The 22,322-nt window shown below is 42.4% G+C and overlaps 1 protein-coding gene across 1 annotated transcript in view; it reads right to left on the bottom strand.

The window, feature by feature from the left end:
• Positions 1–18,608, bottom strand: part of gucy1a2 (guanylate cyclase 1, soluble, alpha 2) — a gene marked incomplete at its 5' end in the record, with an annotated part of 33,659 nt that extends 15,051 nt beyond the window's left edge. Inside the window, 4 exons of the mRNA XM_084019156.1 lie at positions 8,485–9,395; positions 11,187–11,311; positions 12,732–12,793; positions 18,285–18,608. Coding sequence (XP_083875282.1) covers positions 8,485–9,395; positions 11,187–11,311; positions 12,732–12,793; positions 18,285–18,608 — 1,422 coding nt within the window. The remainder of the gene's footprint in view (positions 1–8,484; positions 9,396–11,186; positions 11,312–12,731; positions 12,794–18,284) is intronic.
• Positions 18,609–22,322: the final 3,714 nt, after the last annotated feature.

Below are 22,322 nucleotides of genomic sequence, written 5' to 3'. Positions count from 1 at the left end.
CAGAGAGTGAGGGCAAAACAAAAAAAGAAATAAATTATGAAGAAATAATAGCATTGTAGATATAGCTGGATGGATAGAGGGAACAATGATCACAGAGAAAAGAAAAGGGAAGATGAAAGCAAGATGAAGCAGTCAAAACAGAATAAATAGAAAGAAGCAATAATAGGCCTAGAAGAAGCAGGAACAAGTGCATTTTAGAGAGGCAGAAAAAGGGAGGTAAAATGTTTTGTTTTTTTAAATAAAAGCAGATAAACACACAGCGTACTGTAAGACAAAGTATGTTGTGTGCTAGTCACCATGTGGGAGTCGTACCTCTTTGTAGCGGATTGTTATACATTTACACCGAGCCCTTGTTCAAGGTGACTGCACAGTCACCACAAAGAAGTAACATTTTCTAGTTCTGCACATGTAGCTGAGAATTCTTTCAGATAAAGTTTGCTTGTTTCAATGTTAATATGATATATCAGGGCAGTGAACAGAGAGGAGGGAGCTGAAACTGTAAAAATAACATATTTGTTTCAAAACATCCAAAAAATCATGAATATACTTTAGATTATTTCCTTAAAAATATACATTGCACGTGAAATTATCTCTGCCCTTTGACATGAACATATCATTTTATTCATCACAATCAAATAATCAAATGCACACATTTGTGATAGTTCTTACTCATATTGTGTGAATTATATTGATTTTACATGTTTCTTTTTTGTCCTAAGATTGAAGCAATTCAAATATTTATCAAAATTCAGTAGGATTTTATATATGAATACATATTTTTAGAAAATCCAGATCAAACTGATTGCTGTCCTGAAGCCTTGTGACTTGCCGTTGACAATTGCCCTTTTTCCACCTGATTCCTGCATATTTATGTATTTGGTCTTTATGCATGACTGGGGTTTGTATGAAACTGCACAAGGTTATGTAAATGTTTTATGCCTTATTATAGCAAGGTCTGAGCAGCACACACTGTGATGTCACATTCTACATACTAAGATGATCTAAATGTACAGATTCAGGTTGATATCGCCATAGGCAACACCAAGCTAGAGGTAGATGAAAAGGAGAGAAGGGGGAGCAGAGGAGGAAAAAAACATCTGAAGGGCCAGAGGTGGAAATAGATGCAGAAAAAGAGGGGGAGTAAGGAGAGAGGGAGATAAGAGAGAGACACGAGGAGAACAAGACACATTGGACCAGAACTACGAGAGAAAAAGATGGAGAGAAGGATAGCGGGAGGTGGAACGGACAGTTAATGGATTGTCTTTTGTGAGCAGACTCTGGCACGTCAACACACTCTCATATGCGTGAACAAGCACCGAGTCAATGAGTCAGCCTCTCTCACCCCTCTTTCCCCCTCTTTCTCAATACAAAAAGGGGTAGTGTGAAATAAAGAAAAGAAGAAGTGCATACAATAAGTAAGGATCTGTTACAGTAGAGCGAACAGAGCTGTGTAACATTGTAGTAAAATATATAAAGATGAATAAGTTTACTGGTGATAAAAGATATGTACAACAGGTTATATGCATAAGCAAAGACAAATTGAGGTAAAAGTAGAAAATTGTAGAGATAAATTAAAACTATAAGTAGAAATAAGTGGCATATGGTCAGATATCTACACTCAACAAAAATATAAACGCAACACTTTGGTTTTTCCTCCCATTTTTCATGAGATGGACTTAAAGATCTAAAATTCATTCCAGATACACAATATTACCATTTCTCTCAAACATTGTTCACAAATCTGTCTAAATGTGTTATAGTGAGCACTTCTGCTTTGCTGAGATAATCCATCCCACCTCACAGGTGTGCCACATCAAGATGCTGATCTGACATCATAATTAGTGCACAGGTGTACCTTATACTGCCCAGAATAAAAGGCCACTCTGAAATGTGCAGTTTTATCTCACAGCAAAATGCCACAGATGCCACAAGCATTGAGGGAGCGTGCAATTGGCATGCTGACAGCAGGAATGTCAACCAGATCTGTTGCTCGTGCATTGAATGTTCATTTCTCCACCATAAGCCGTCTCCAAAGGCGTTTCAGAGAATATGGCAGTACATCCAACCGGCCTCACAACCGCAGACCACGTGTAACCACACCAGCCCAGGACCTCCACATCCAGCAGGTTCACCTCCAAGATCGTCTGAGACCAGCCACTCAGACAGCTGCTGAAACAATTGGTTTGCATAACCAAACAATTTCTGCACAAACTTTCAGAAACCGTCTCAGGGAAGCTCAACTGCATGCTCGTCGTCCTCATCGGGGTCTTGACCTGACTCCAGCTCGTCGCCGTAACAGACTTGAGTGGGCAAATGCTCACATTCGATGGCGTCTGGCACGTTGGAGAGGTGTTCTCTTCACGGATGAATCTCGGTTTACATTGTTCAGGGCAGATGGCAGACAGCGTGTGTGGCGTCGTGTGGGTGAGCGCTTTGCTGATGTCAATGTTGTGGATCGAGTGGCCCATGGTGGTGGTGGGGTTATGGTATGGGCAGGCATCTGTTATGGACGAAGAACACAGGTGAATTTTATTGATGGCATTTTGAATGCACAGAGATACCGTGATGAGATCCTGAGGCCCATTGTTGTGCCATACATCCATGAACATCACCTCATGTTTCAGCAAGATAATGCACGGCCCCATGTTGCAAGGATCTGTACACAATTCTTGGAAGCTGAAAATGTCCCAGTTCTTGCATGGCCAGCATACTCACCGGACATGTCACCCATTGAGCATGTTTGGGATGTGCTTGACCGGCGTATACGACAGCGTGTACCAGTTCCCACTAATATCCAGCAACTTCGCACAGCCATTGAAGAGGAGTGGACCAACATTCCACAGGCCACAATTGACAATCTGATAAACTCTATGTGAAGAAGATGTGTTGCACTGCATGAGGCAAATGGTGGTCACACCAGATACTGACTGGTTCTGAGTCCCCAGACCCCCAATAAAGCAAAAAAATGCACATTTCAGGGTGGCCTTTTATTGTGGACAGTCTAAGGCACACCTGTGCACTAATCATGATGTCAGATCAGCATCTTGATGTGGTACACCTGTGAGGTGGGATGGATTATCTCAGCAAAGCAGAAGTGCTCACTATCACACATTTAGACTGATTTGTGAACAATGTTTGAGAGAAATGGTAATATTGTGTATCTGGAATGAATTTTAGATCTTTAAGTCCATCTCATGAAAAATGGGAGGAAAAACAAAAGTGTTGCATTTATATTTTTGTTGAGTGTATGTGCAGAGATCAGCTCAGTGCAGTTATACACAGATGATTGACAGCCTTCACAGTGGTTTAATTCCATTGCTATGCTGATGCTACCTGTACCTATGTACCTATGGCAACTGTATAAATAATAAATATTTGTGGTCATTTTTGTCTTGGTTACAATGTTAAAGACCAAGTCTGGGGAAAATTGTGCTAAAGATCATGGTGCTATTGGAGCCCTTCTTTGGTAGGAAAGAGGAGAAGAAACCATACAAACTGTTTTAATGCTGCAACAAATATGTCAACTTAAACAAGTTTTTTTTTTTTTTTTAATCCCAGTATACTAAATTGAAATGCCAAGATTGAGAACAAAATATAAACACTAAATAACAATTAAGTCACAAACTAATGCCAATATAATACTACTAATAGTAAACATTCAAAATAAACAGGAATCAAAAGTATTTGAAAATGTTAAGTGAAATTCTTTAAATTCCAATATAAAATAATATAACAGCTGAAATACAGCTGGATGCTGTGGAGGTGCATGCTTGATTAAGCTGGTTATGTTATATGTTGCAGTGCTGCTGACATCCCTCTAAACACTGTGCAGATATTGCATAAAGGCTGCAGAACGTGAAATACTTCCAAACAGCTGACGTGAGTGTTGTTAGCACAGTAGTAGATTATTGTCAAACTTTCGCATTTATTAAGCAATCTGTGCTCTTAACTATCTCACAGACCGTGGAGAGGAATGTCCACCATTAAAATGGCCATTTAGTGCATTTCACAAAGCCTCAAGTGGTGAATCTGAGAGAGTAGGTGAGAAAAAAATGCTATTCAGTTTATCTGTGTTTCGCACTAAACGTATCTTTGCCATGTTTGTGACTTGTGGTGTTTTCTCCTTGTCCCTGTGCCCCTTTTTTCTCCTCCTTTGAATTTGTTATCCACCCTGTTTTGTAGATGTATCAAGGGTAGACAGAGACAAAGAGTGCAGCGATTTTCAAAGCACTCTCTCCACTGAACAAACAAACCATCACGCCAGTGGTTTTTTCTCAAAACAGATCAAAGGTGGTGCTAATGTCATGACTGTCTTTGTACTCGACACGCAGCTGCACACACAAACAGACCTCACTGGGAAACCCCGACAAATGTGATACAGAAACGTGTTAAATAACACAAAATTTGAACATCCTGATAGTTCAAGCAAGTACTCCTTAGCCTTCACAAAACGCCTCAATCTCCCATTCCAACAAGCCTATTACATTGGGTAGACATGTCATAGAAAGACCAGGATGTGTGTCTGAATTATCAAAACATGGCACTTTGACAACAACTCAAGATCAGCTGAAGCCGAGACAACAGCTGGTTTAGGGCTCCAGCTCCACACACACTTAGACCTTCAGAACCATAAACAAGCACTGACTCATCCTCACCAGAATTTTGACTCTGTGACCCAAAGAGTCTGGGAGCTTTTGGGTGTTTACAGCATCACTAATGTGGAGGCAGGTGTTGTGATTCATGGATTTCAGTGTCTTGTTCTTCTTGTTATTTTTAAGAGAAAGAAAATATCAGCATCCAAGTAAAATACTTATACACCAAGTAGGCTAAATTCCATTCCTCTTTCAAAAAAGTGACGACGTTACCTTGTGATATATGTCTGATAATAACCAATAAAGTGTATTCTGATGTTCCAGGCCTCAAAAGCATTACCTTTTTATGTTGATACTTGCACAGTATTTAGACCTGCTATATAATCAAAGCAGACATGGGTATCTCACTTTCTACAATATGGGACCTTTAAGGATATGGGGAACTGCGGCGTAGGGGAAACATGATGAACAAGATGATGCACTGGTTAGAGGATAGCTTTTGACAGTGCAACCTGTGTACACTCCCCTGTGTGCTGACCACAGTGCTCACACTCAGCAGAGAGGCCGAGAGAGATGGGATTTGACCTTTTCAGTAGGTCCTTGGATGTCTCTTGCACAGCCCATGCCCCTGAGCGAAAGAGAAGAAAGAAGTCAAACTGAAAATCCACTACAGGACACTTAAATATACACACACAGTGCAGCACAGGGGGGCTGCTCTTTTGTGGCCTCTTTACCTTGGCCTGTGGCCTTCTCGCACTGCCCTTTCTAGTGAAAATGTCAGCCCATCCTTGTCTTTCTCTCTCCCTTTCTTCCGCTTCTCTGATCAGGTGACACAAGATTCATACGGTAAAAATTAAAGGAAAAAGATGTCCGCCCACCCTGCTCCACAAACACGTACTGCGACACAAATCTTTCAAGTGTCTAGTCAATGGTGTTTGGAGCTTCGAGGCAGTGTCTATGACCCGCTCTATCTCCCGGGCCAAAAATTGCAAACAAAAGGGCAGCTACACTGACTCACTGAAACCAGCATGAAGTGCTGAAGCACTTTTTCTGAACCAGTGGTCCGTGGATGGAGATAAGAAAGACACATTTTAAGGCCACATGGAACCAAAACACTGACAGCCAACCACAGACTACATACAATCCTGACATATCTTCCAATAAAAACCCTGTGATTATTCCGAAAGTCATTGAAATGTCATGTCATTGAAAACAATAAAACAAAGTTTGGAAACTGTTGCATCATAACCTGCGAAAGCTTCCTAGCAGTTCCAGTAGAAAAGATATTTGCGAGTGATACGATAACTACGCCTACCATTAAATGTAATCCCACCAGTAACACAAGGTGAACCAGAAAAAACAAAGCAAAGTCTGTCCTATCGGGGAGATTTAACGGAGACTCTGGAAAACAAAAAGCATTTATTGTGCAAATTGTTATTGCGTTTCCATTTATGACAACTATTAACCCTTTTTAAATTAAGTTGCTGTCTAAATGTGGCCTATAAAAGGAGGAATTAGTTTGGAATAGAGAGCCGAAACAGGAAAGCATTGGGAGAAAGAAAGATTGGGTCGCAGGAGAAAGGAGAGAAAATTATAGTGAATTTATGAGAGGGACTGTCAGAGAGTAGATGACAGCTAGATAGGAGATGTATTGTAGTGGTCCTCGGGGCCCGACTGTGAAGTGGGGAATCCTTCTGCTACTGCGGCAATAGCAGTGTGTTGTGATGTGCATCTGCGTGCATGTATGGAGGATCTGTGAACCTACGTAGCTGTGTTTGGTTGTCATCCGTTTAGATTAACGTATTTAACTCCAGGATTGGTACATTTGGCCGAAGCAAGACCAAAATCATCCAATTAGAGCTCTTTGCACACAAAGCTGCAACAGTATGCTAGCCTCACGCTGCAGAGCAAACGACTTTCATGACAAGAGCCCATATGAATAATTCACTTTCTGGTGTTCACTCAAACAGAAATGTTCACAAGTTGTGACATACTAAGTACTCCTTATGTGTGATGTCATTTTTTTTTAAATGTGTCTTAACGTAGGAATAGAAGAGCTGACTCGATTCATTGGCAACTATTTTGATAATTGAAATGATTTTTTTTATTTTTCAAGCATTTTGAAAAATATTTGCTGGTTCCAGATTCTCAAATGTGAGAATTATATGTATGATGATAAACTGGCGGACATATAAAACAAAACATCTGAAGACCTCATCTCCTCATCAGCCGTCAGAAATTCTCTTTTTTCTGACTTCATCGAGAAAATGATTAATTGAATGATAAAAAAAAATGATATACTGTTAATTGATCATAATATAATCGTTAACTGCAGCCCAAAGTAATGCTTAAGGGAATTCGTCCTTATACACAGTACTTACACCATATGTTTAAATACGACATCTAGACTGATATAAGATGTATTGCCATCTGTTATGCTGAATATAGGACATTCTCTACGACTGACGTGACATGAATTGAAATGAAGCAGCAGAACAAGCCAGCAAATTAAAACAAATGACTTGACATAATCAAGCAAGTACTAATTGTATCAAGGTTGTTTAGAAAGGTTTGTGTGCCGTGTGAGTATGGGAGCTGTCTGTGGGTTCGATTTACATGCCAGGTCAAAGACTATAGGGCAAACAGTGCTGTGACAGGGAAACATGACAGGACTTTAAACTGCACTTTGGCTGCAGATCTGTGGTGGTATTTATTCACATCTCTCCACTCTGTTTGATACATAAAATAATCTGATTTTCCAGTTCAGGCAATCTGTCGCTCTCTTGAGGAAGCCATTTTTGCACCGTGGTGAATTAGCACAGATGTTTAAAAAGTAGGAGACAAGTAGAGTAACTCACGGAACAGATTCATGCCCTCTTATTCATATTCATCCACCTTTTTGCTTGGTGATGCTTTGCCTGAGCAAAACATTCACCCTTTAAACAATATTGATATAGTGTGTTTGCTCAATAACATTTTGGTTCAGGATGAATAGGTCCAAATTTGTAATCAAAACTTAAAGTAGCGTATTCGTTGGTGGATCAAATGTTACAATGCTTTTCAATACAAACGCACCGGTACTTCTAGAAGGTTAGTGTGCAATTTAGCACATAGCCAGCTCACCCACCCGTACACAAACATATGCACACACAGCACAGCACTGTGGTTGGACTGATGTATCACCTCTCTGTCAGGTCTATTTAGCATCAGGGTGTTTGTCGCTGACACTGCCGGCGGAGATCATCAAATCAATAAAGAACTGGATATAGCATACAAGTCTGATTTATTGGTTCTGGCAAATTGGAACCAATTCAATCCTCGTTCTTGCCATGCACAAACATCGCAGGCATGGGGGTGTCGTGATGGAGGGGCAATCAGCATTCGGAGTGACATCCACGGTCTGACTTTTCTTATCTTTATGGTAGACCAAACTTGAATACAAGGCGACATCACTGCTAACAGCAGTAAATAATATGTATATATATTCAACTATATCAAAATGTCTGGACATCTTCCTGGGGAGAACACTGTGTGTGTCGGCATTCTGTGGAAACTTGTTAACAAACTGGTAATTGTGGGCTTCTTTCACTCACATTGAGTGAGTTCATCACACATGAAACAAGATGCTTAACTAAATAAACCATTTAAGTATGTGCTATAGAATGGGTGGATTGACTTTTTAATGTGTTACTAATCATTTCTGGAGTTCCACGATGCAGAGGCCTAAGCTATGCCCATCTGTGAGATACAGGGGATTTGTTGCTACATCAAAAAATCACCCTTAACATTTGAACATTTTAGTTTATCAAGTACTTACAAAGTAAGCAATAATTCTAAATATGTGGTGAATGTAGGATATGAGCAAGTGTCATTATGTTATGTATATCTTTACCTTCTCCTTGGTGCCAGATTGGGTGGGATCAGGCCTGCTACGGATGGTAAATGGGGAGGCAAGCCTTAACAAGATGCCCTGGAACGAAGGCTCCATCTTGGGTGACACAATGTCAAAGCAGTCTCGAAACAAGAGGCTCCGGTGAGGTTCAATGCGAGCCTGTTTCCTCAAACCTTCTCCGAGCTGCAGTAGCTCCATGTGAGACCCCAGGACGAGGTGAAATGGAAAGGCACGGCAAAACGTGGCCAGGCCTATGCGCAGATCACTGGGGTTGGTAGAGAGTGAGAGAAGGGGGCGTTTAGTGCTCTCCGAGGCATAATTTGGGAGGGAGGAGAGGGAAGGTGGGCATATCTCCTGGATTTGGAAGGACAAGCAAACAGTGGGAACAGAGGTTGGGAAAGGAGATGGAGGGGATGGGGACGAGGAGGGTGAGGCGGTGGGGGAGGCCGTCGGGGTGGGGGTAGTGGAGTCTCCGCCTGTGAGTTCTGTATCTTCATTGGGCAATAACGGGGTTAGAGGTGGCACCTCTTCAACCTCGACTTCTGAATGAAAGATCCGCCTGGCAACAGCTCTGATAAACCCTGGCATGACCAATCCAACAACAGGAGCAGGGTTGAAACAATGAAGAAGCAACACCTTCCCTCTTCCATCACTTTCTCCTCGCTCACCAACTTTGTCCAATTTTCTTCTCCCTTTCTCCTCCTCGTAGGGATCCTTGCACTGGAAGGAGGGGCTCTCAGATGAGGCACGGCGCCCCGTGGAGGTGCGAATGTGTTCCAAAATGGCGTCAAAGCCATTGAAGAAGTCCTGCAGGTTTCCACCCACGGCCCGAAGCACCCGTTCATTTTCTTCAAAGCAGAGGCCAAAGAACTCCTCTCCAAAATGCTCTCGCAGCTCACAGAATGGAACTCCTGTGAGAGAGAGGATGCAAAATAACATCAACATCATAGACTGATAATACATGTAACCAGACAACATGCACACAATCAAATACCAATAAAACTATATGGATATAAGCAATGCATTAATCAAACTTACATCTTGGTTCACTGCCATTCGGTATTATTCAATGCAGCCCTCCAAGTGTAATAAGTTCCTGTTACAGCTGCCTTTTACATAAAACCTACTGTTATATTTGCTCCATGATATGTTTTGACCAAGATTCAAATTCAGCAAAAATAATTTCAAGCATATCAACCAAAAAATAACAGTGTTCAAAGTAATCAAGCATCAAAGCCTTGCTAAAATAATGAATATTGATAAGATAAATTAATCGTATCACATGCCTACTAACTGAATAATGACAAAACAGGATCAAAGGATTAAGCAACTATAAAAAAAAATCCTGACATTTAATATAAATTAAACCTGACACCAGAAAATAGAACAAAACAAGAAAAAAAATGTACAAGAAAAAAAGTTGTATGACACAATTAAAAGATGCTGTAAAAAAGGAACTTCATCTTGCTCAGAGGCCGTCTGTCAGAGAGGACATCGGAAGCGGCATTTAGGATTTAACTGATAACCCAACGGCAAAATTAAAGTCCAACGTGAGGAAAAAAGATACAATGCATAAAGATATCGGCATAATGTTCATATAAGAACATGAAAGAAAATATGTATGTGCATCTTTTACAGACCTTTGCCTCAGTCAGAGGCCATCCATACCATAATACAACTATTATAGGGCATAAAAAGGATGGATAAATGGATAAACTCCTTTAGTAGAAAATTCACATGGAGGGCTGTATGGTTAAGGTGCCAAGCTTCTGTGAAACAGGTGCTATCATTAAATAGATTGAAAGCATGGCGGAAAGTTGAAAAGGAGAGATAAACGGGTGAGAAGATGAGTGAAGGGCAGAAGTGTTAAAAAACACAATGGCAGTGTAGTTAATGCATACAGTGGTGGTCGCTCTTCATGACAATACAACAGGACAGAGAAGGACTCTAAATATACTGTAGATAAGCGTCAGGAAGAGATTTGAGATGTACAGAGGGAGAACAAAGCTGACTGACTCACCTGGACAACCTCTGTGTGTGTGTGTGTGTGTGTGTGTGTGTGTGTATGTGTGTGTGTGTGTGTGTGTGTGTGTGTGTGTGTGTGTGTGTGTGTGTGTGTGTGTGTGTGTGCGTGTGTGTATTCATGTTAGGCCAGTGAGACAGTGTACATTTCAAGAGTGAGTCATACAGTGTGTGTGTGTGCGTGTGTGTGTTGTGTTAGTTAGGCCATGATAAAGTATTTCCCTTTTTCATTAAATGTGTGCAATGTGTTTTAGAGGTCTAGCCTCTAGGGGATGGCACACACACACACACACACACACACACACACACACACACACACACACACACACACACACACACACACACACACACACACACACACATACACACACACACACACACACACACACACACAGACACACACACACACACACACACACACACATACACATACACACACGTAAACAAACAATACTAATACTACAGAACATGCATGAGGGAAAAAAGAGTAGCATTGCTAATGTGTGTGTCTTGGCGTTGAATTACAATAACACAGTACATACAAAGCAACACCGTAAATACAACACGTCCAGTTACAATGGGATGAAAACCATAAACTAAATACATACACACACTCGTTACCACATTAATCATATGCAGAGTCACACACAGGTGCATCTTACTTTACTTCATGTACTCACCCAGTATGGTGGCCATGTACTGAAGGATTTGTAGGACATCTTCTTCTGATCCAGAATTTTCTAGAAACGGGCACTTGTCCTCCCTCCTCTCTTTTTGCCTCCCCTCGCTGCCAACTTCCTGACATCTGTCAAAGACACAAACCAAACACACTCAGGATATGATTAGCCATGTGATCAGCAAATAAGAAGAGCTAATCGGATGCTAAATGGCTAATAACACGATGAAACACCCTCTCATCCGCACAAAACATAATGGACATACGAGTCCAACGTATTCTATTATTTAGATCAGATTTTACATTTTACTTTTTTTTTATAATATTGCTGATTAGACACACTGGTTCACATGATGTATGTTCTTTTGACATTCCCAATAATTATTAGTTCTTTATAACTGGATCGTCAAGTTGCACAACAAAAGCCCACTGGAAGACGGAAACCCAAGCACCCTGAGCAGGTTGACAGAATTGTGTGTGTGTGTGTGTGTGTGTGTGTTTGTCAAAAGACTGAATAATAGTTCACTGCAAACTGTGTTGTCACTAGTTCTTTCAGATTATTTCATCGCGAATAACTTTTTGACAGAAAAGCCATTTTCCAATGCAGTGAGATCTACAAAAAAAAAAAAAAATTTGTTGGGATGGTGGTAAACCATAATCTGAATAGATTATGTACATTTTAGTTATTTGCATGATCTGACACTTGACTTAGCCTGCATAGATTCATATATGTTGGTCACTGGGTGGATCTAATGAAGCAGCTGGACAACAGAGAGGCAGGGAAATGTCACCTCCACAGTGTCGATGAAAGGTTGAGTCTCCACCCATATTAAGGGTTTCAGTCTGGGAATTAGACTCACAAGCTTGATCTCTAACTTTTGCACTACCGCTAAATATAGCCTACTATCCAATAGAAGGACTATCATTTGCTTTCTGGTACTTTTTGGATTAAAATGATTGAGATGCTGCATATCAAGGATTTCACTATAAAACTATCAAATGTTGATATGCCTTCATCGCAAAACAGACGTGCGTCCCATTGTACATTAAACAAGCAGGGTCAAAACAGTGACAAAAAGTAAAGAGTTGCCAAAGAAAAATAAAAAACTGGAGAGATCCCAAACCGGTTTCTAAATTTGTATTCAGTATGCGCTTCATGGACAAAGTTAGTACGTGTTGTGCCTGGCTGGATCCTCTCTACTGAGTTTTACTGTTTTGACAGGGAGGGACAGTGAGACAAAGGCAGAGTTAAGAGGGGTGTGTGTGTGTGTGTGTGTGTGTGTGTGTGTGTGTGTGTGTGTGTGTGTGTGTCTGTCTGTCTGAAAAAAATTGGAGGCAGCGAGAGATTGAACAGGTGTGTGATTGACAGAGAGACAGAGAAGTGAGAAAAATGAAGTCAAAGAGGAGAAAATGAGTGATGGGGACGCTGGGATGAGACAGCAAGTAGACAGCAAGGGAGTCGTGGGGATAAAAGAGGACAGGAGTCAGAGAGAGAACCAGCAAGAGACAGACAGACAGACAGCAAAGGAGAAAAAAAAGACAGTCTCACCGGATCTCTTGTTGTCTGTAGAATTGTAGAGTTCGCTGGAGAGCCTCCTGAACAGTCTGCGTCTGCAAGAAAAAGTGAAAACATTAGAAAAGTATACATGTTTTTGCATACATTTAAGCATCAACAGAGCACATATTCAGTAATTCCCAATGAAATCTTTGAAATATGTGAATATGGCTTCCTTTCTTGGTGTTCAAAATAGCTCAAATCATATCATGTACAAAACAGAGAATAGCAGGAAAAGCTCAGGTGTAAATAATCAAATTAATGATGGCTTTATTCCATGTAGCTGCTTTAGTTACAGGATCTCACTATTGTGCACGCTGGCTCACTGTCCCAGATTACTGGGGAACGTGAATAGAGACCAACAGAGTCATGGTTAAAAAACATACATTTTATTTTTTAAATGTATTTATTTCGAATTTTTTTCTCAAATCTGAATAGCTTTCCACAATGTAATTGATGAGAGTGATTACTGTCATCGATTTCAGTTTACATTTGTGATATCGTATAGAGGAGTTCCAAATATTTAGCCCCATCAAACCGCTGTGTGTGTGTGTGTGTGTGTGTGTGTGTGTGTGTGTGTGTGTGTGTGTGTGTGTGTGTGTGTGTGTGTGTGCATGAAGCTGGCCTATTTTGCGTTACTGAAAGCCTAAGCTTGGGGAGGCGGGTCCAAAGTGATTATCCGTGATACGGCTCAAATGCATGGCTGTGACAATGCTAAAACACAGTGTGCCAGCTGGAGAGGTCATTCTAAGGCCTCCACCCACTCCCGATAGATACAGGACTGATTTTGTGTGCGTGTGTGTGTGTGTGTGTGTGTGTGTGTGTGTGTGTGTGTGTGTGTGTGTGTGTGTGTGTGTGTGTGTGTGTGTGTGTAAAGAGACAAATAGGGAGCGAGAGAGAAGAGTGTATTGTGGCGCTGTATCGACAGTGACAGTCAGACAGTCAGTGTGTGTGTGTGTGTGTGTGTGTGCAGTCAGAGAGCAAATCTACATATTAGTCAGCGGGTGTTTTAAAAGGTCAATATGGTTATTTCACTATCTGGTTAAATATAAATTAGATATCATATAGTTGGAATTGGAACTATACTGTAGCAGTGCGTTTCGGTGATACAAAAAGCTACAGTGAGCCTTACGTCTGCTTAGCAACAACAGGAGCATGTTGGACACAGATAGCTAAATATAAATAATATATTATTATAATTATATATATATATAATATAGATTATAGAATTGTGAGTAAAAACTTCCCCGTCCCCTCTCTACTCCCCACTTGCACGTTTGCGTGCACGTGTAGAACAGAAACTGTGTTTTCCTGACAATGTCCTCCTCTTACTGCGTCCTTCACGCAGCTACTCATTTACAACAGAACACGCACATTACAGTGTACCATCACGGGTTTCATACAACATGGCCAAACACCATAGCCTGTATATACACACGGGCACTACCTGTTAACAGCCACACATGTGCAATCATACAGGCCGCAAACATCGTCTGCATTGTTGCAATCACTGCCATGTTTACTGTACGCACATACATACATACCACGGCCAACTGTACATACAAAACCTGCTCGGTGCCTTACGGCTAGATCGGAGCTGTTCTTAGGATAGATGGACACTACAACATCTATACTTGCATGTAACTCAATAAATATTTTTTAAATATAGCATGATGATGGTGAATACACATGAGAAACGGTAGGTAAGGGACGATTAGAAGAAAAAAATATGTAAATATTTTTTTTTTTTTGAGGGTTTAAACTCAAACTGTTTCTCTCTTTTGAGACACAGCCTCCTCTCCTTCTCTAGGTCCCTGTGGTCCTTATCCAAACCACTCTGTCTCTTTTGTTTGCTCTGTTTCTTTACCTTGGGGGGGGGGGGGGGCAGAATCTCACCAATACTCCATTCCTCTTGCTCTGTTGCTCTGCATTGCTTTCGTTCCCAGTGCGGTTCAGTCAAACTGGTCTCTACTGTATGTGAACGTGCCTTTCTGTCTGGTTCCTTCCCTCCCTTTATTGCATCTTTCTCCTCCTAATTTTTTCCAATAGCATCAACTGGTGTCGTCTATGGTCACAGCGCAGTGGGCACCGGTGCTTCAGCACAGTTGGATAGCTACCTCCACTATCAAAGCAAATAGAAACTCGTACCACCAGATGAGACTCCGCAAGATAAATCCCAGCGTGAGACACATCGGGGGCCTCTCTGTCAGGGAGGAGGCAAGTAATAAAGCAGGTACAAAGACAACAATTCTGTTTTCAATCTACTTTGTATCAGGATTGTGGGGACATGGCCAAGGACAAGGCTGTTGTTCCCTACAAAAGATCAAATGCACTTAATGTAACTCACAAGTGTCACTACAATGCTTCAATTACGCTGCTCAGATACATTCAAGTGGCTTCTTCTTTTATGCTTGCACACAATACGTTGACACACCGTAGGTTGCGAATAATAACGCCCTTCTGTGCGTCGGTTCACAGATGCATTTTTGCGTGCCTTTGGAGAAGCATAATTCCAGTTTGATTAGTGAAGTGAATTCCGGTCACTTGGGGAGATGATTTTGCAGTTTTGAGAGGTAAACCTCAGCCTTGGTTCATCTATAAACTCTACTCAAAACCACCTTGTCACCTAGAAATCACTGGAGGGTTTGTATATCCACAATTTATTTTTCCGATTTTAAGAAACTAGCCTCATTCGTGAAAAGTATAAGAAGTATAACAGAATAGAGGCGGGCTGATCACAGCAAACAGACAACCTGAACAGGTGAATTCACATGAAACAGCCAGCATGTGTACACACAGAACAATGACCAAACCGTGCTTTTTAACTCAAAGAAAGGCAGATCTAGTCTTAATGAAACTGGTCATTGATAGGGAAGCTGTGACCACAGTCTTTGGGTGTGGATTTAGCATAAGAAACACACTAGCACACTCGCACAATTGTCTCACACTTTTCATATTTGTGGCCAACACTCGCTGCCTTTTGATCAGCGTCACGGGTCACGAAGCTAATGGCCACCTTCCATGTGTATACACGAAACTGAGGGAGGGAGAGGGAGGGAGACAAAGAATTCATGTTTGCACACATGTAAATGTGTGTGTGTGTGTGTGTGTGTGTGTGTGTGTGTGTGTGTGTGTGTGTGTGTGTGTGTGTGTGTGTGTGTGTTGTTGCTTCTGGGTCAGTGTGGTCAGGGTGAAGACAACCACAGAGAGCTTGCTCTGTTCTCCCTGTCACGGTCCATTGCAGTCAACAACAGACACTGCCACTGCACGCAGCCACAGTGTGTGTGTGTGTGTGTGTGTGTGTGTGTGTGTGTGTGTGTGTGTGTAGGAGAGAGAACAAAAAAGATATTAACAGTGTGTTGCGAGTTAGTGAGTGTACATGTGTCTATGAAATTTGCTAGTGTATGTTACTTACTAATAATTATTTATACTTTATTGCAACACCACTAGAACATTAAACATACTTTATGATAAACCCACTCTGTCACCCACAGTACAGCCCCACACACACACACACACACACACACACACACACACACACACACACACACACACACACACCCTTCAGAAACTGAAAAAACACCTTTCCACTGTCCCAATGACCAACAACTTAATGACTCTTACATATTCAAATATATAGTCTCCATTGATGACGCCCAACTGATGCCTTTAATTGCACTTATAGGCAAACACATACTTGCACACACACAATTCCACAATGCCAGATATTATCATCGCTGAGTGTTATACAAACCTGCCTTTAAGTGTTCACTCTGTCCTATTTTTTCACAGATCTATTAAAGATCAGGGCCAGTAAGAGCCTACAAGTGAGAGCTGAAGTTGGCTCTCAGTGGCGCTCTCCAATATGCACCAACCTCAAATTTGTAGCTGCGCAGCTGAATTTCATTATTTCTGCAAAGTTGTGTCTGGGCAGCAAAAAAAAAAAGAGGCTGTCAATCACTGCTCTCCTATATCGACATCTCTGCAACATGTACCGCATTGCTCCGAGGAACTGGACCACCGGCTCTGAGCAATTGTAATTTGGAGAAGCCTATTCCCCGCGACATCCTCTAATCTGAAGAAAGCAGCAGTCCTCTCATTATGAAGGGAACCAACATAACCAGACCTACAAAACACCATAGTAAGCTTTGTTCTAGTCTCATGCTTTCACACACAGATGCAATGTGGGGTTCAGTATCTTGCACAGTGCAACATGCCTACTGGAGGACCGGGGGATTGAACCACAGCTCTGCTAATAAGAGGCTGATCCGCTGTAGCTTTGAGCCACAGCCGCCCCTTAATATGTCCTTAATAGGAAAATGCCACCAAACCACGGCCAACTTGTCTTATCTTGGTTTATAACATTGTACATGCCCAGCATGGGCAGCAAATGCTTCTCCTTTAGTGACTAATGAAGAAAGTTGAACAGCCAATAACAGATATTTTTCTCACCAACACATGTAGTGAAATTCTCATGTCTCCTAATTTTTGATGTGTAAGTAAACAGTTTTTAGCTAAAACATATGTCGGAAAAAACACTTTGTATTTACCAGAGAGTTTGCCTGCAACACTCCATGTGATTGTATGTGTATGTCACTAGTCAGGTCAAATCCTTATCTCTGTCCCATTTTTGGTATCATTGGTACTATGAAGCAGTCAAACAATGTCAGGGTTTGAACACATTCGCTTACTCTCATTCAGTTTACATCACCTTCATCAGGCTGGATTTGACTTCTTTGCCACTGTTGACCTGTAGGCCAAGACTATTGCTGCTCAACTACACAACACGGGCCACAATACAGGAGATGCGATCAAATCCCAAACTGATGTACGCACAATCACAAATCAAACGCCCTAATCATACATCATCCATCACAATTATACTTGGTTCTAGCCGCTTTATGACATAAGAGTCTGCATTACAACCGAGACGTACAGAAACAGGGTCTCTCGTCACACTGCTCGCATCATTACATATAAAAAACAGACAGAGTATGGCCATCTCCCCTCTCTCTTCCTCCCAACAATATATTCATTATATAATCTGCCAGATGATTCAGGCTAAGTGAAGGATGAAATGGGGCTTTTTTTCATAGACAGCAGCACATGTCACATCGTGATATGAGAAGAGGTATTGTCTGGGATTTTTTGGACAACCCTGGCCTACGATGGTGGAATAGTTTGTCTTCTCCTGATCTTTAAGGCTGCGTCTCCTCCTCCACGGTGGAGACAGTGTGTGGGATGGAATAAATGCTTCTGGCTGTTTGGTTATCTTATTGACTGTTTCTCCACAACAACAACAAAAAACAACTTCTGAGTGTCTTCTGAAGACCAACTGTGATTGATTGAGTCTGTAACGCTCGGCTCTCTTTGTACACTGAAAAACAAACTGGACCCAACACATTATAACCGATTTTAGACAAACGCTCTACAAATGTGGTACATTTAGTTAGGCTATAGGAGAATGGATTCCTATGCATATAGCACTACAACTTAGAAATATCTAATATTTCCTGAAGACACAGTCAAGCTGAGCTGGAGGCCTACCGTGGGTGAGGTCAGTCGCCTCAGGCTCTCCCCCAGCGAGTCCAAGTTCACTCGTCGCCTCCTGGTGACCCTCTTGTGGGGTCCGCCGGGTCCACCTTGCTGCTCCTCGCCCGCCGGGCACGCGGGCCTCTCGGCGGGACTGCGGCCGTTCCAGAGCACCGCTCTGTGGGACGAGTGGAAGGAGGAGAAGGGGCAGCCTCGGCTCTCCTCCGCCGGCTCCAGACCACCGTCCCCTCCGTCTCCCCCGGGGCTTTCGAGCCCGCAGTCCGAGCCCACCGAGCTGCTGAACGACTCGGAGGAGATCTTGCGCGACGACGAGGACATGGTGGTAGTGAGGAAGAGGAGGAGGATGGTGATGACAGTGGTAGTGTTGAGGACGATGAGGATGCTACAGTCGGTTCCGTACCACGTCCACCTCTCCGCCGGGGAGTCATCAGATAGTGGGGCGTGAGAGGGCTGGCTGGGTGAGGGGGGTGAGCTCTGTTTTTATAATCATGTAGCCTATGCCTACGAGAAGTGCGTTTGCGTGCGCGTGAGATAATGTCCAGGTCTGTCTGTGTCTGTGTGCATATGAGATGCCTCCGTCTGCGTGTGAGACCTATTCAGAGGAAGAGGAGGGGGAGGTGGGGGGGTCGACAGAGAACGAGAGCACTAACGGCACGCAAACATTTATGTAAGGGGGAAGAGGGGGTGGGGGTCTCGCCTCTTTAACAGCCGTCCTCCTTTACCCCCCCAAAACACTCTCCAAAGGATGCTTCAAATGAAAATACAAAAAAAAAAACAGAGGACCTTTTCTTATAAAAACAGCTTACTGGGACATTGACTCGCGACGCACCTTCAATAAAGCAGACATTAGCCTACCTTAACTGTCGGAATTGCAAAACAGGGAGAGAAAAAACGATAAAAGGTCGAGAAAATCGACACGCTGTTCCACCGCGACAATTCCGACACATGTTATTCATTCCTCTCACACACGGTGGTGGTGTTATTTAGCATCCGAAAGATGTGTCGTGTCCCGCCTTTTCTGTCCACTTTGCCGGAGAGAAATCCCCAAAGTCGCGGCAGATGTGACTGCTCCCTCTCTCCTCCGTCCCTTCTCCTCCTCCTCCTCCTCGTCCTCTGCGACAGCGGTTCTCCTGCCTGTCTGCAAACTAACCGTCCTCTCATCATTCCTCCATCTCCCACAAGTATTCCTTCAACGCTGCCCTCGCTTTTGGTCTGGTTTCGTCTCGTTGCGTCTTCTGGTCGCCGCTCGGAGTCCGGGCAAAGAGGTGGCTGGAGTGGAGGTGCGCGAGGGGAGAGGGAGAGCGCGCGTGGTCAGCCATCAACAGCGCGCGCCGGCGATGTGCTGAGCGCTTCAGAGCCATCTGCCGAGCTCGCGCTGTCAAGTCATCCGCGCGCTCCTCTGCGTTTTAGTTGGACAATAAACCACAACCAATCAGAAAAACTAAACTAGATAGATAGATAGATAGATAGATAGATAGATAGATAGATAGATAGATAGATAGATAGATAGATCGATAGATAGATAGATAGATAGATAGATAAAGACTGTGCTATATGATTGAAAGTTGCGCAATGAATAAAGCAATAAGCGGACCTTGAGTCTTGATTGTTTTGACAAAACTAGATCCGTTTCCAAGGTCTCAAATAGGCTGCACTTTAATGGATCATGCTAAAATCCACAGCTTAACATGTGAACAGACCCATCTCCATGGCAACTGATGAAGACAGTGTAATGTGGTTAAAAGTCAAGCGGACCTTCATAAGGGATTGTTTGCTTCGTTTGGATTACAGGGATTTCAGACAGGTAACAGGGTGAAGAGGATCAATAGGGGACCAACAGCAAATGTTTGCCCTGGTGAAACGTGTTTATTTCTCTTTACTTCTACATAGTGTCATTGAACGTTTCCTATCAGGTTGACATCTTGACAGGTGGCAACCAGGTGATTGTTCCTCAATTAACTAACTGGAAATGGAAATTAAGCAACATCTGATTGTAATCAAACAGTCATGGCCAATAAAGCAAGTTCATGGCAATGCGCCAAATGTCTTCAACGTGGTTATTCAAGGACAAATGTGGCTCCACAGGCTATTAATGGAGCTGGCAGCAGTGGCACACGCTTGTAGCCCCCCCGCCCCCGCCCCCCCATCAGAGAACAGAATGATGCTCTTGTCTGGCACTAATCACAGCCATGACCTTGACCTCGATTGGCAGAGCATGTCTGTTCTTTGAGGGCCCCAAAGGGACAAGCAGAAAGACAGACACTGAAACAGACATGATGTATCATGCAAGTGCGGCTGTGTGCGCACAGACACAAACGGACGCACACACAGTGTAATTTCCTGGAGGTGCCTACTAATTCATTTGACTTTCTGGAGCAGCATGACCCGAATACATTGCATAGAATTTAGCTCCTTCTCTCTCTCTCTCTCTCTCCAACATACACCCACACACTCTCTTTCTCTCACACACAGCACTAACACACTGTACACACAGTATGGCCTCCCTTTCCTTATCTGGTTGCTTGCTCTTAGCAATCAGTCTGCCATCCATCAGTTATAATGTGGGCATTTAATAAAGACAACACAGAAATGGAATAAAACAGCGTTCCAGCGATGGTAAGCCCCCAGCCGTCTATTGATGGGTGCAGACAGGGCAATAGCTCAGTAACTGTGCTGTCATGGAATGAGAATAAATAGAAAGGGCACCTTGTGGGTATCATGGTAATCTGATTCAATAGGTACATCGGACGTGCACAACATTAAATTTTAATAACACTATTATGGAATTAAAGTATGGAGCAGTCCAACTCTGAGTCTCTGTGACATTGCTCCTTAGAACAGAACTGGATCAAACGTATTATGGTAACCTTCATGCGTCCATGTGATTACCATGAGAAATATTTCCTAATGTGCAACATTTTTAATTGTTCATATTCATTTTCTGACATAACCTACCATTTTGTGCACACAACCACTTTATTTATAGGATTTTATAGAGTATGACAAAAAGTAACGTTCATTTTAATTTAAGGAATGTAAAGGTTTGGGAATTTTCTTTTACCCTGGAAGGCTGAGATCATGAAATCATGTTCAACTAAAATGAATCAGACCCATTCCAATGCAAAGTAATGTTCCCTTAAGCCAAATAGTTTAAGGTAAGTTTTAAACTATGACGCAATTAATCTGAAAGTATTGCAGTGAATAAGACTACATATCCACGAGCAGACAAGGAGGAAATAACTTGCATGTTTTGCAGACAGATTTACAGTGTCATCTCCGGTACAACCCTGCATATTTACATGGAGTCTAATACTCAGGTATACAGAAACAGGCACTCACTCAAACACAGATATTTCAATAAATTCAGGAAAAGGAGAAAAAACAGGGGGAGGGGGGGGGGTTGTGGTGGAATGCAGGAGATAAGAGGTTCAGCCCGGTGACACACACTAGTGAGTCAAAACCAGGTTTTCTCCAGAGATAAGCAGGCAGTCGAACATAAAACATTAAAACATGCCATTCAGTGTTCCACTCAGACCTTCTCGATATTTTAGTTCTTCTGTGTGTGCGTATGTTAGCAAGCATGTCACTTTTGATTTCATGACACGGAAGACATTGTTTTATTGCCTTTAAAATAACTACAAAGGACGTGTGTGTGTGTGTGTGTGTGTGTGTGTGTGTGTGTGTGTGTGTGTGTGTGTGTGTGTGTGTGTGTGTGTGTGTGTGTGTGAGAGAGAGAGAGAGAGAGAGAGAGAGAGAGAGAGAGAGAGAGAGAGAGAGAGAGAGAGAGAGACGCAGAGACCGGGAGAGAAAAATGGCTGTCTCGGTCATAAATCTGCCCCCAGCCAATCTAATTGGCCATAAACGTACATCACTGCATGCCACTCCGCTGCCATTAACCCTGAAACTGGGCCTCTCTGTCACTCGTGTAATAGAAATAACCTGCTGTACCAATGTGGTACAAATCAGGTTAAAGAACAGCAAATTGCATGTTGCGGTGTTGAAATACACCGGCATTACAGATTCAGTTAAATC

This window comes from Eutrigla gurnardus (assembly GCF_963514095.1).
Source record: "Eutrigla gurnardus genome assembly, chromosome: 10".
Classification (NCBI taxonomy): domain Eukaryota; kingdom Metazoa; phylum Chordata; class Actinopteri; order Perciformes; family Triglidae; genus Eutrigla; species Eutrigla gurnardus.
The sequence above is the reverse complement of the archived record's forward strand: the minus strand, read 5'-3'. Positions and strand labels throughout refer to the sequence as shown.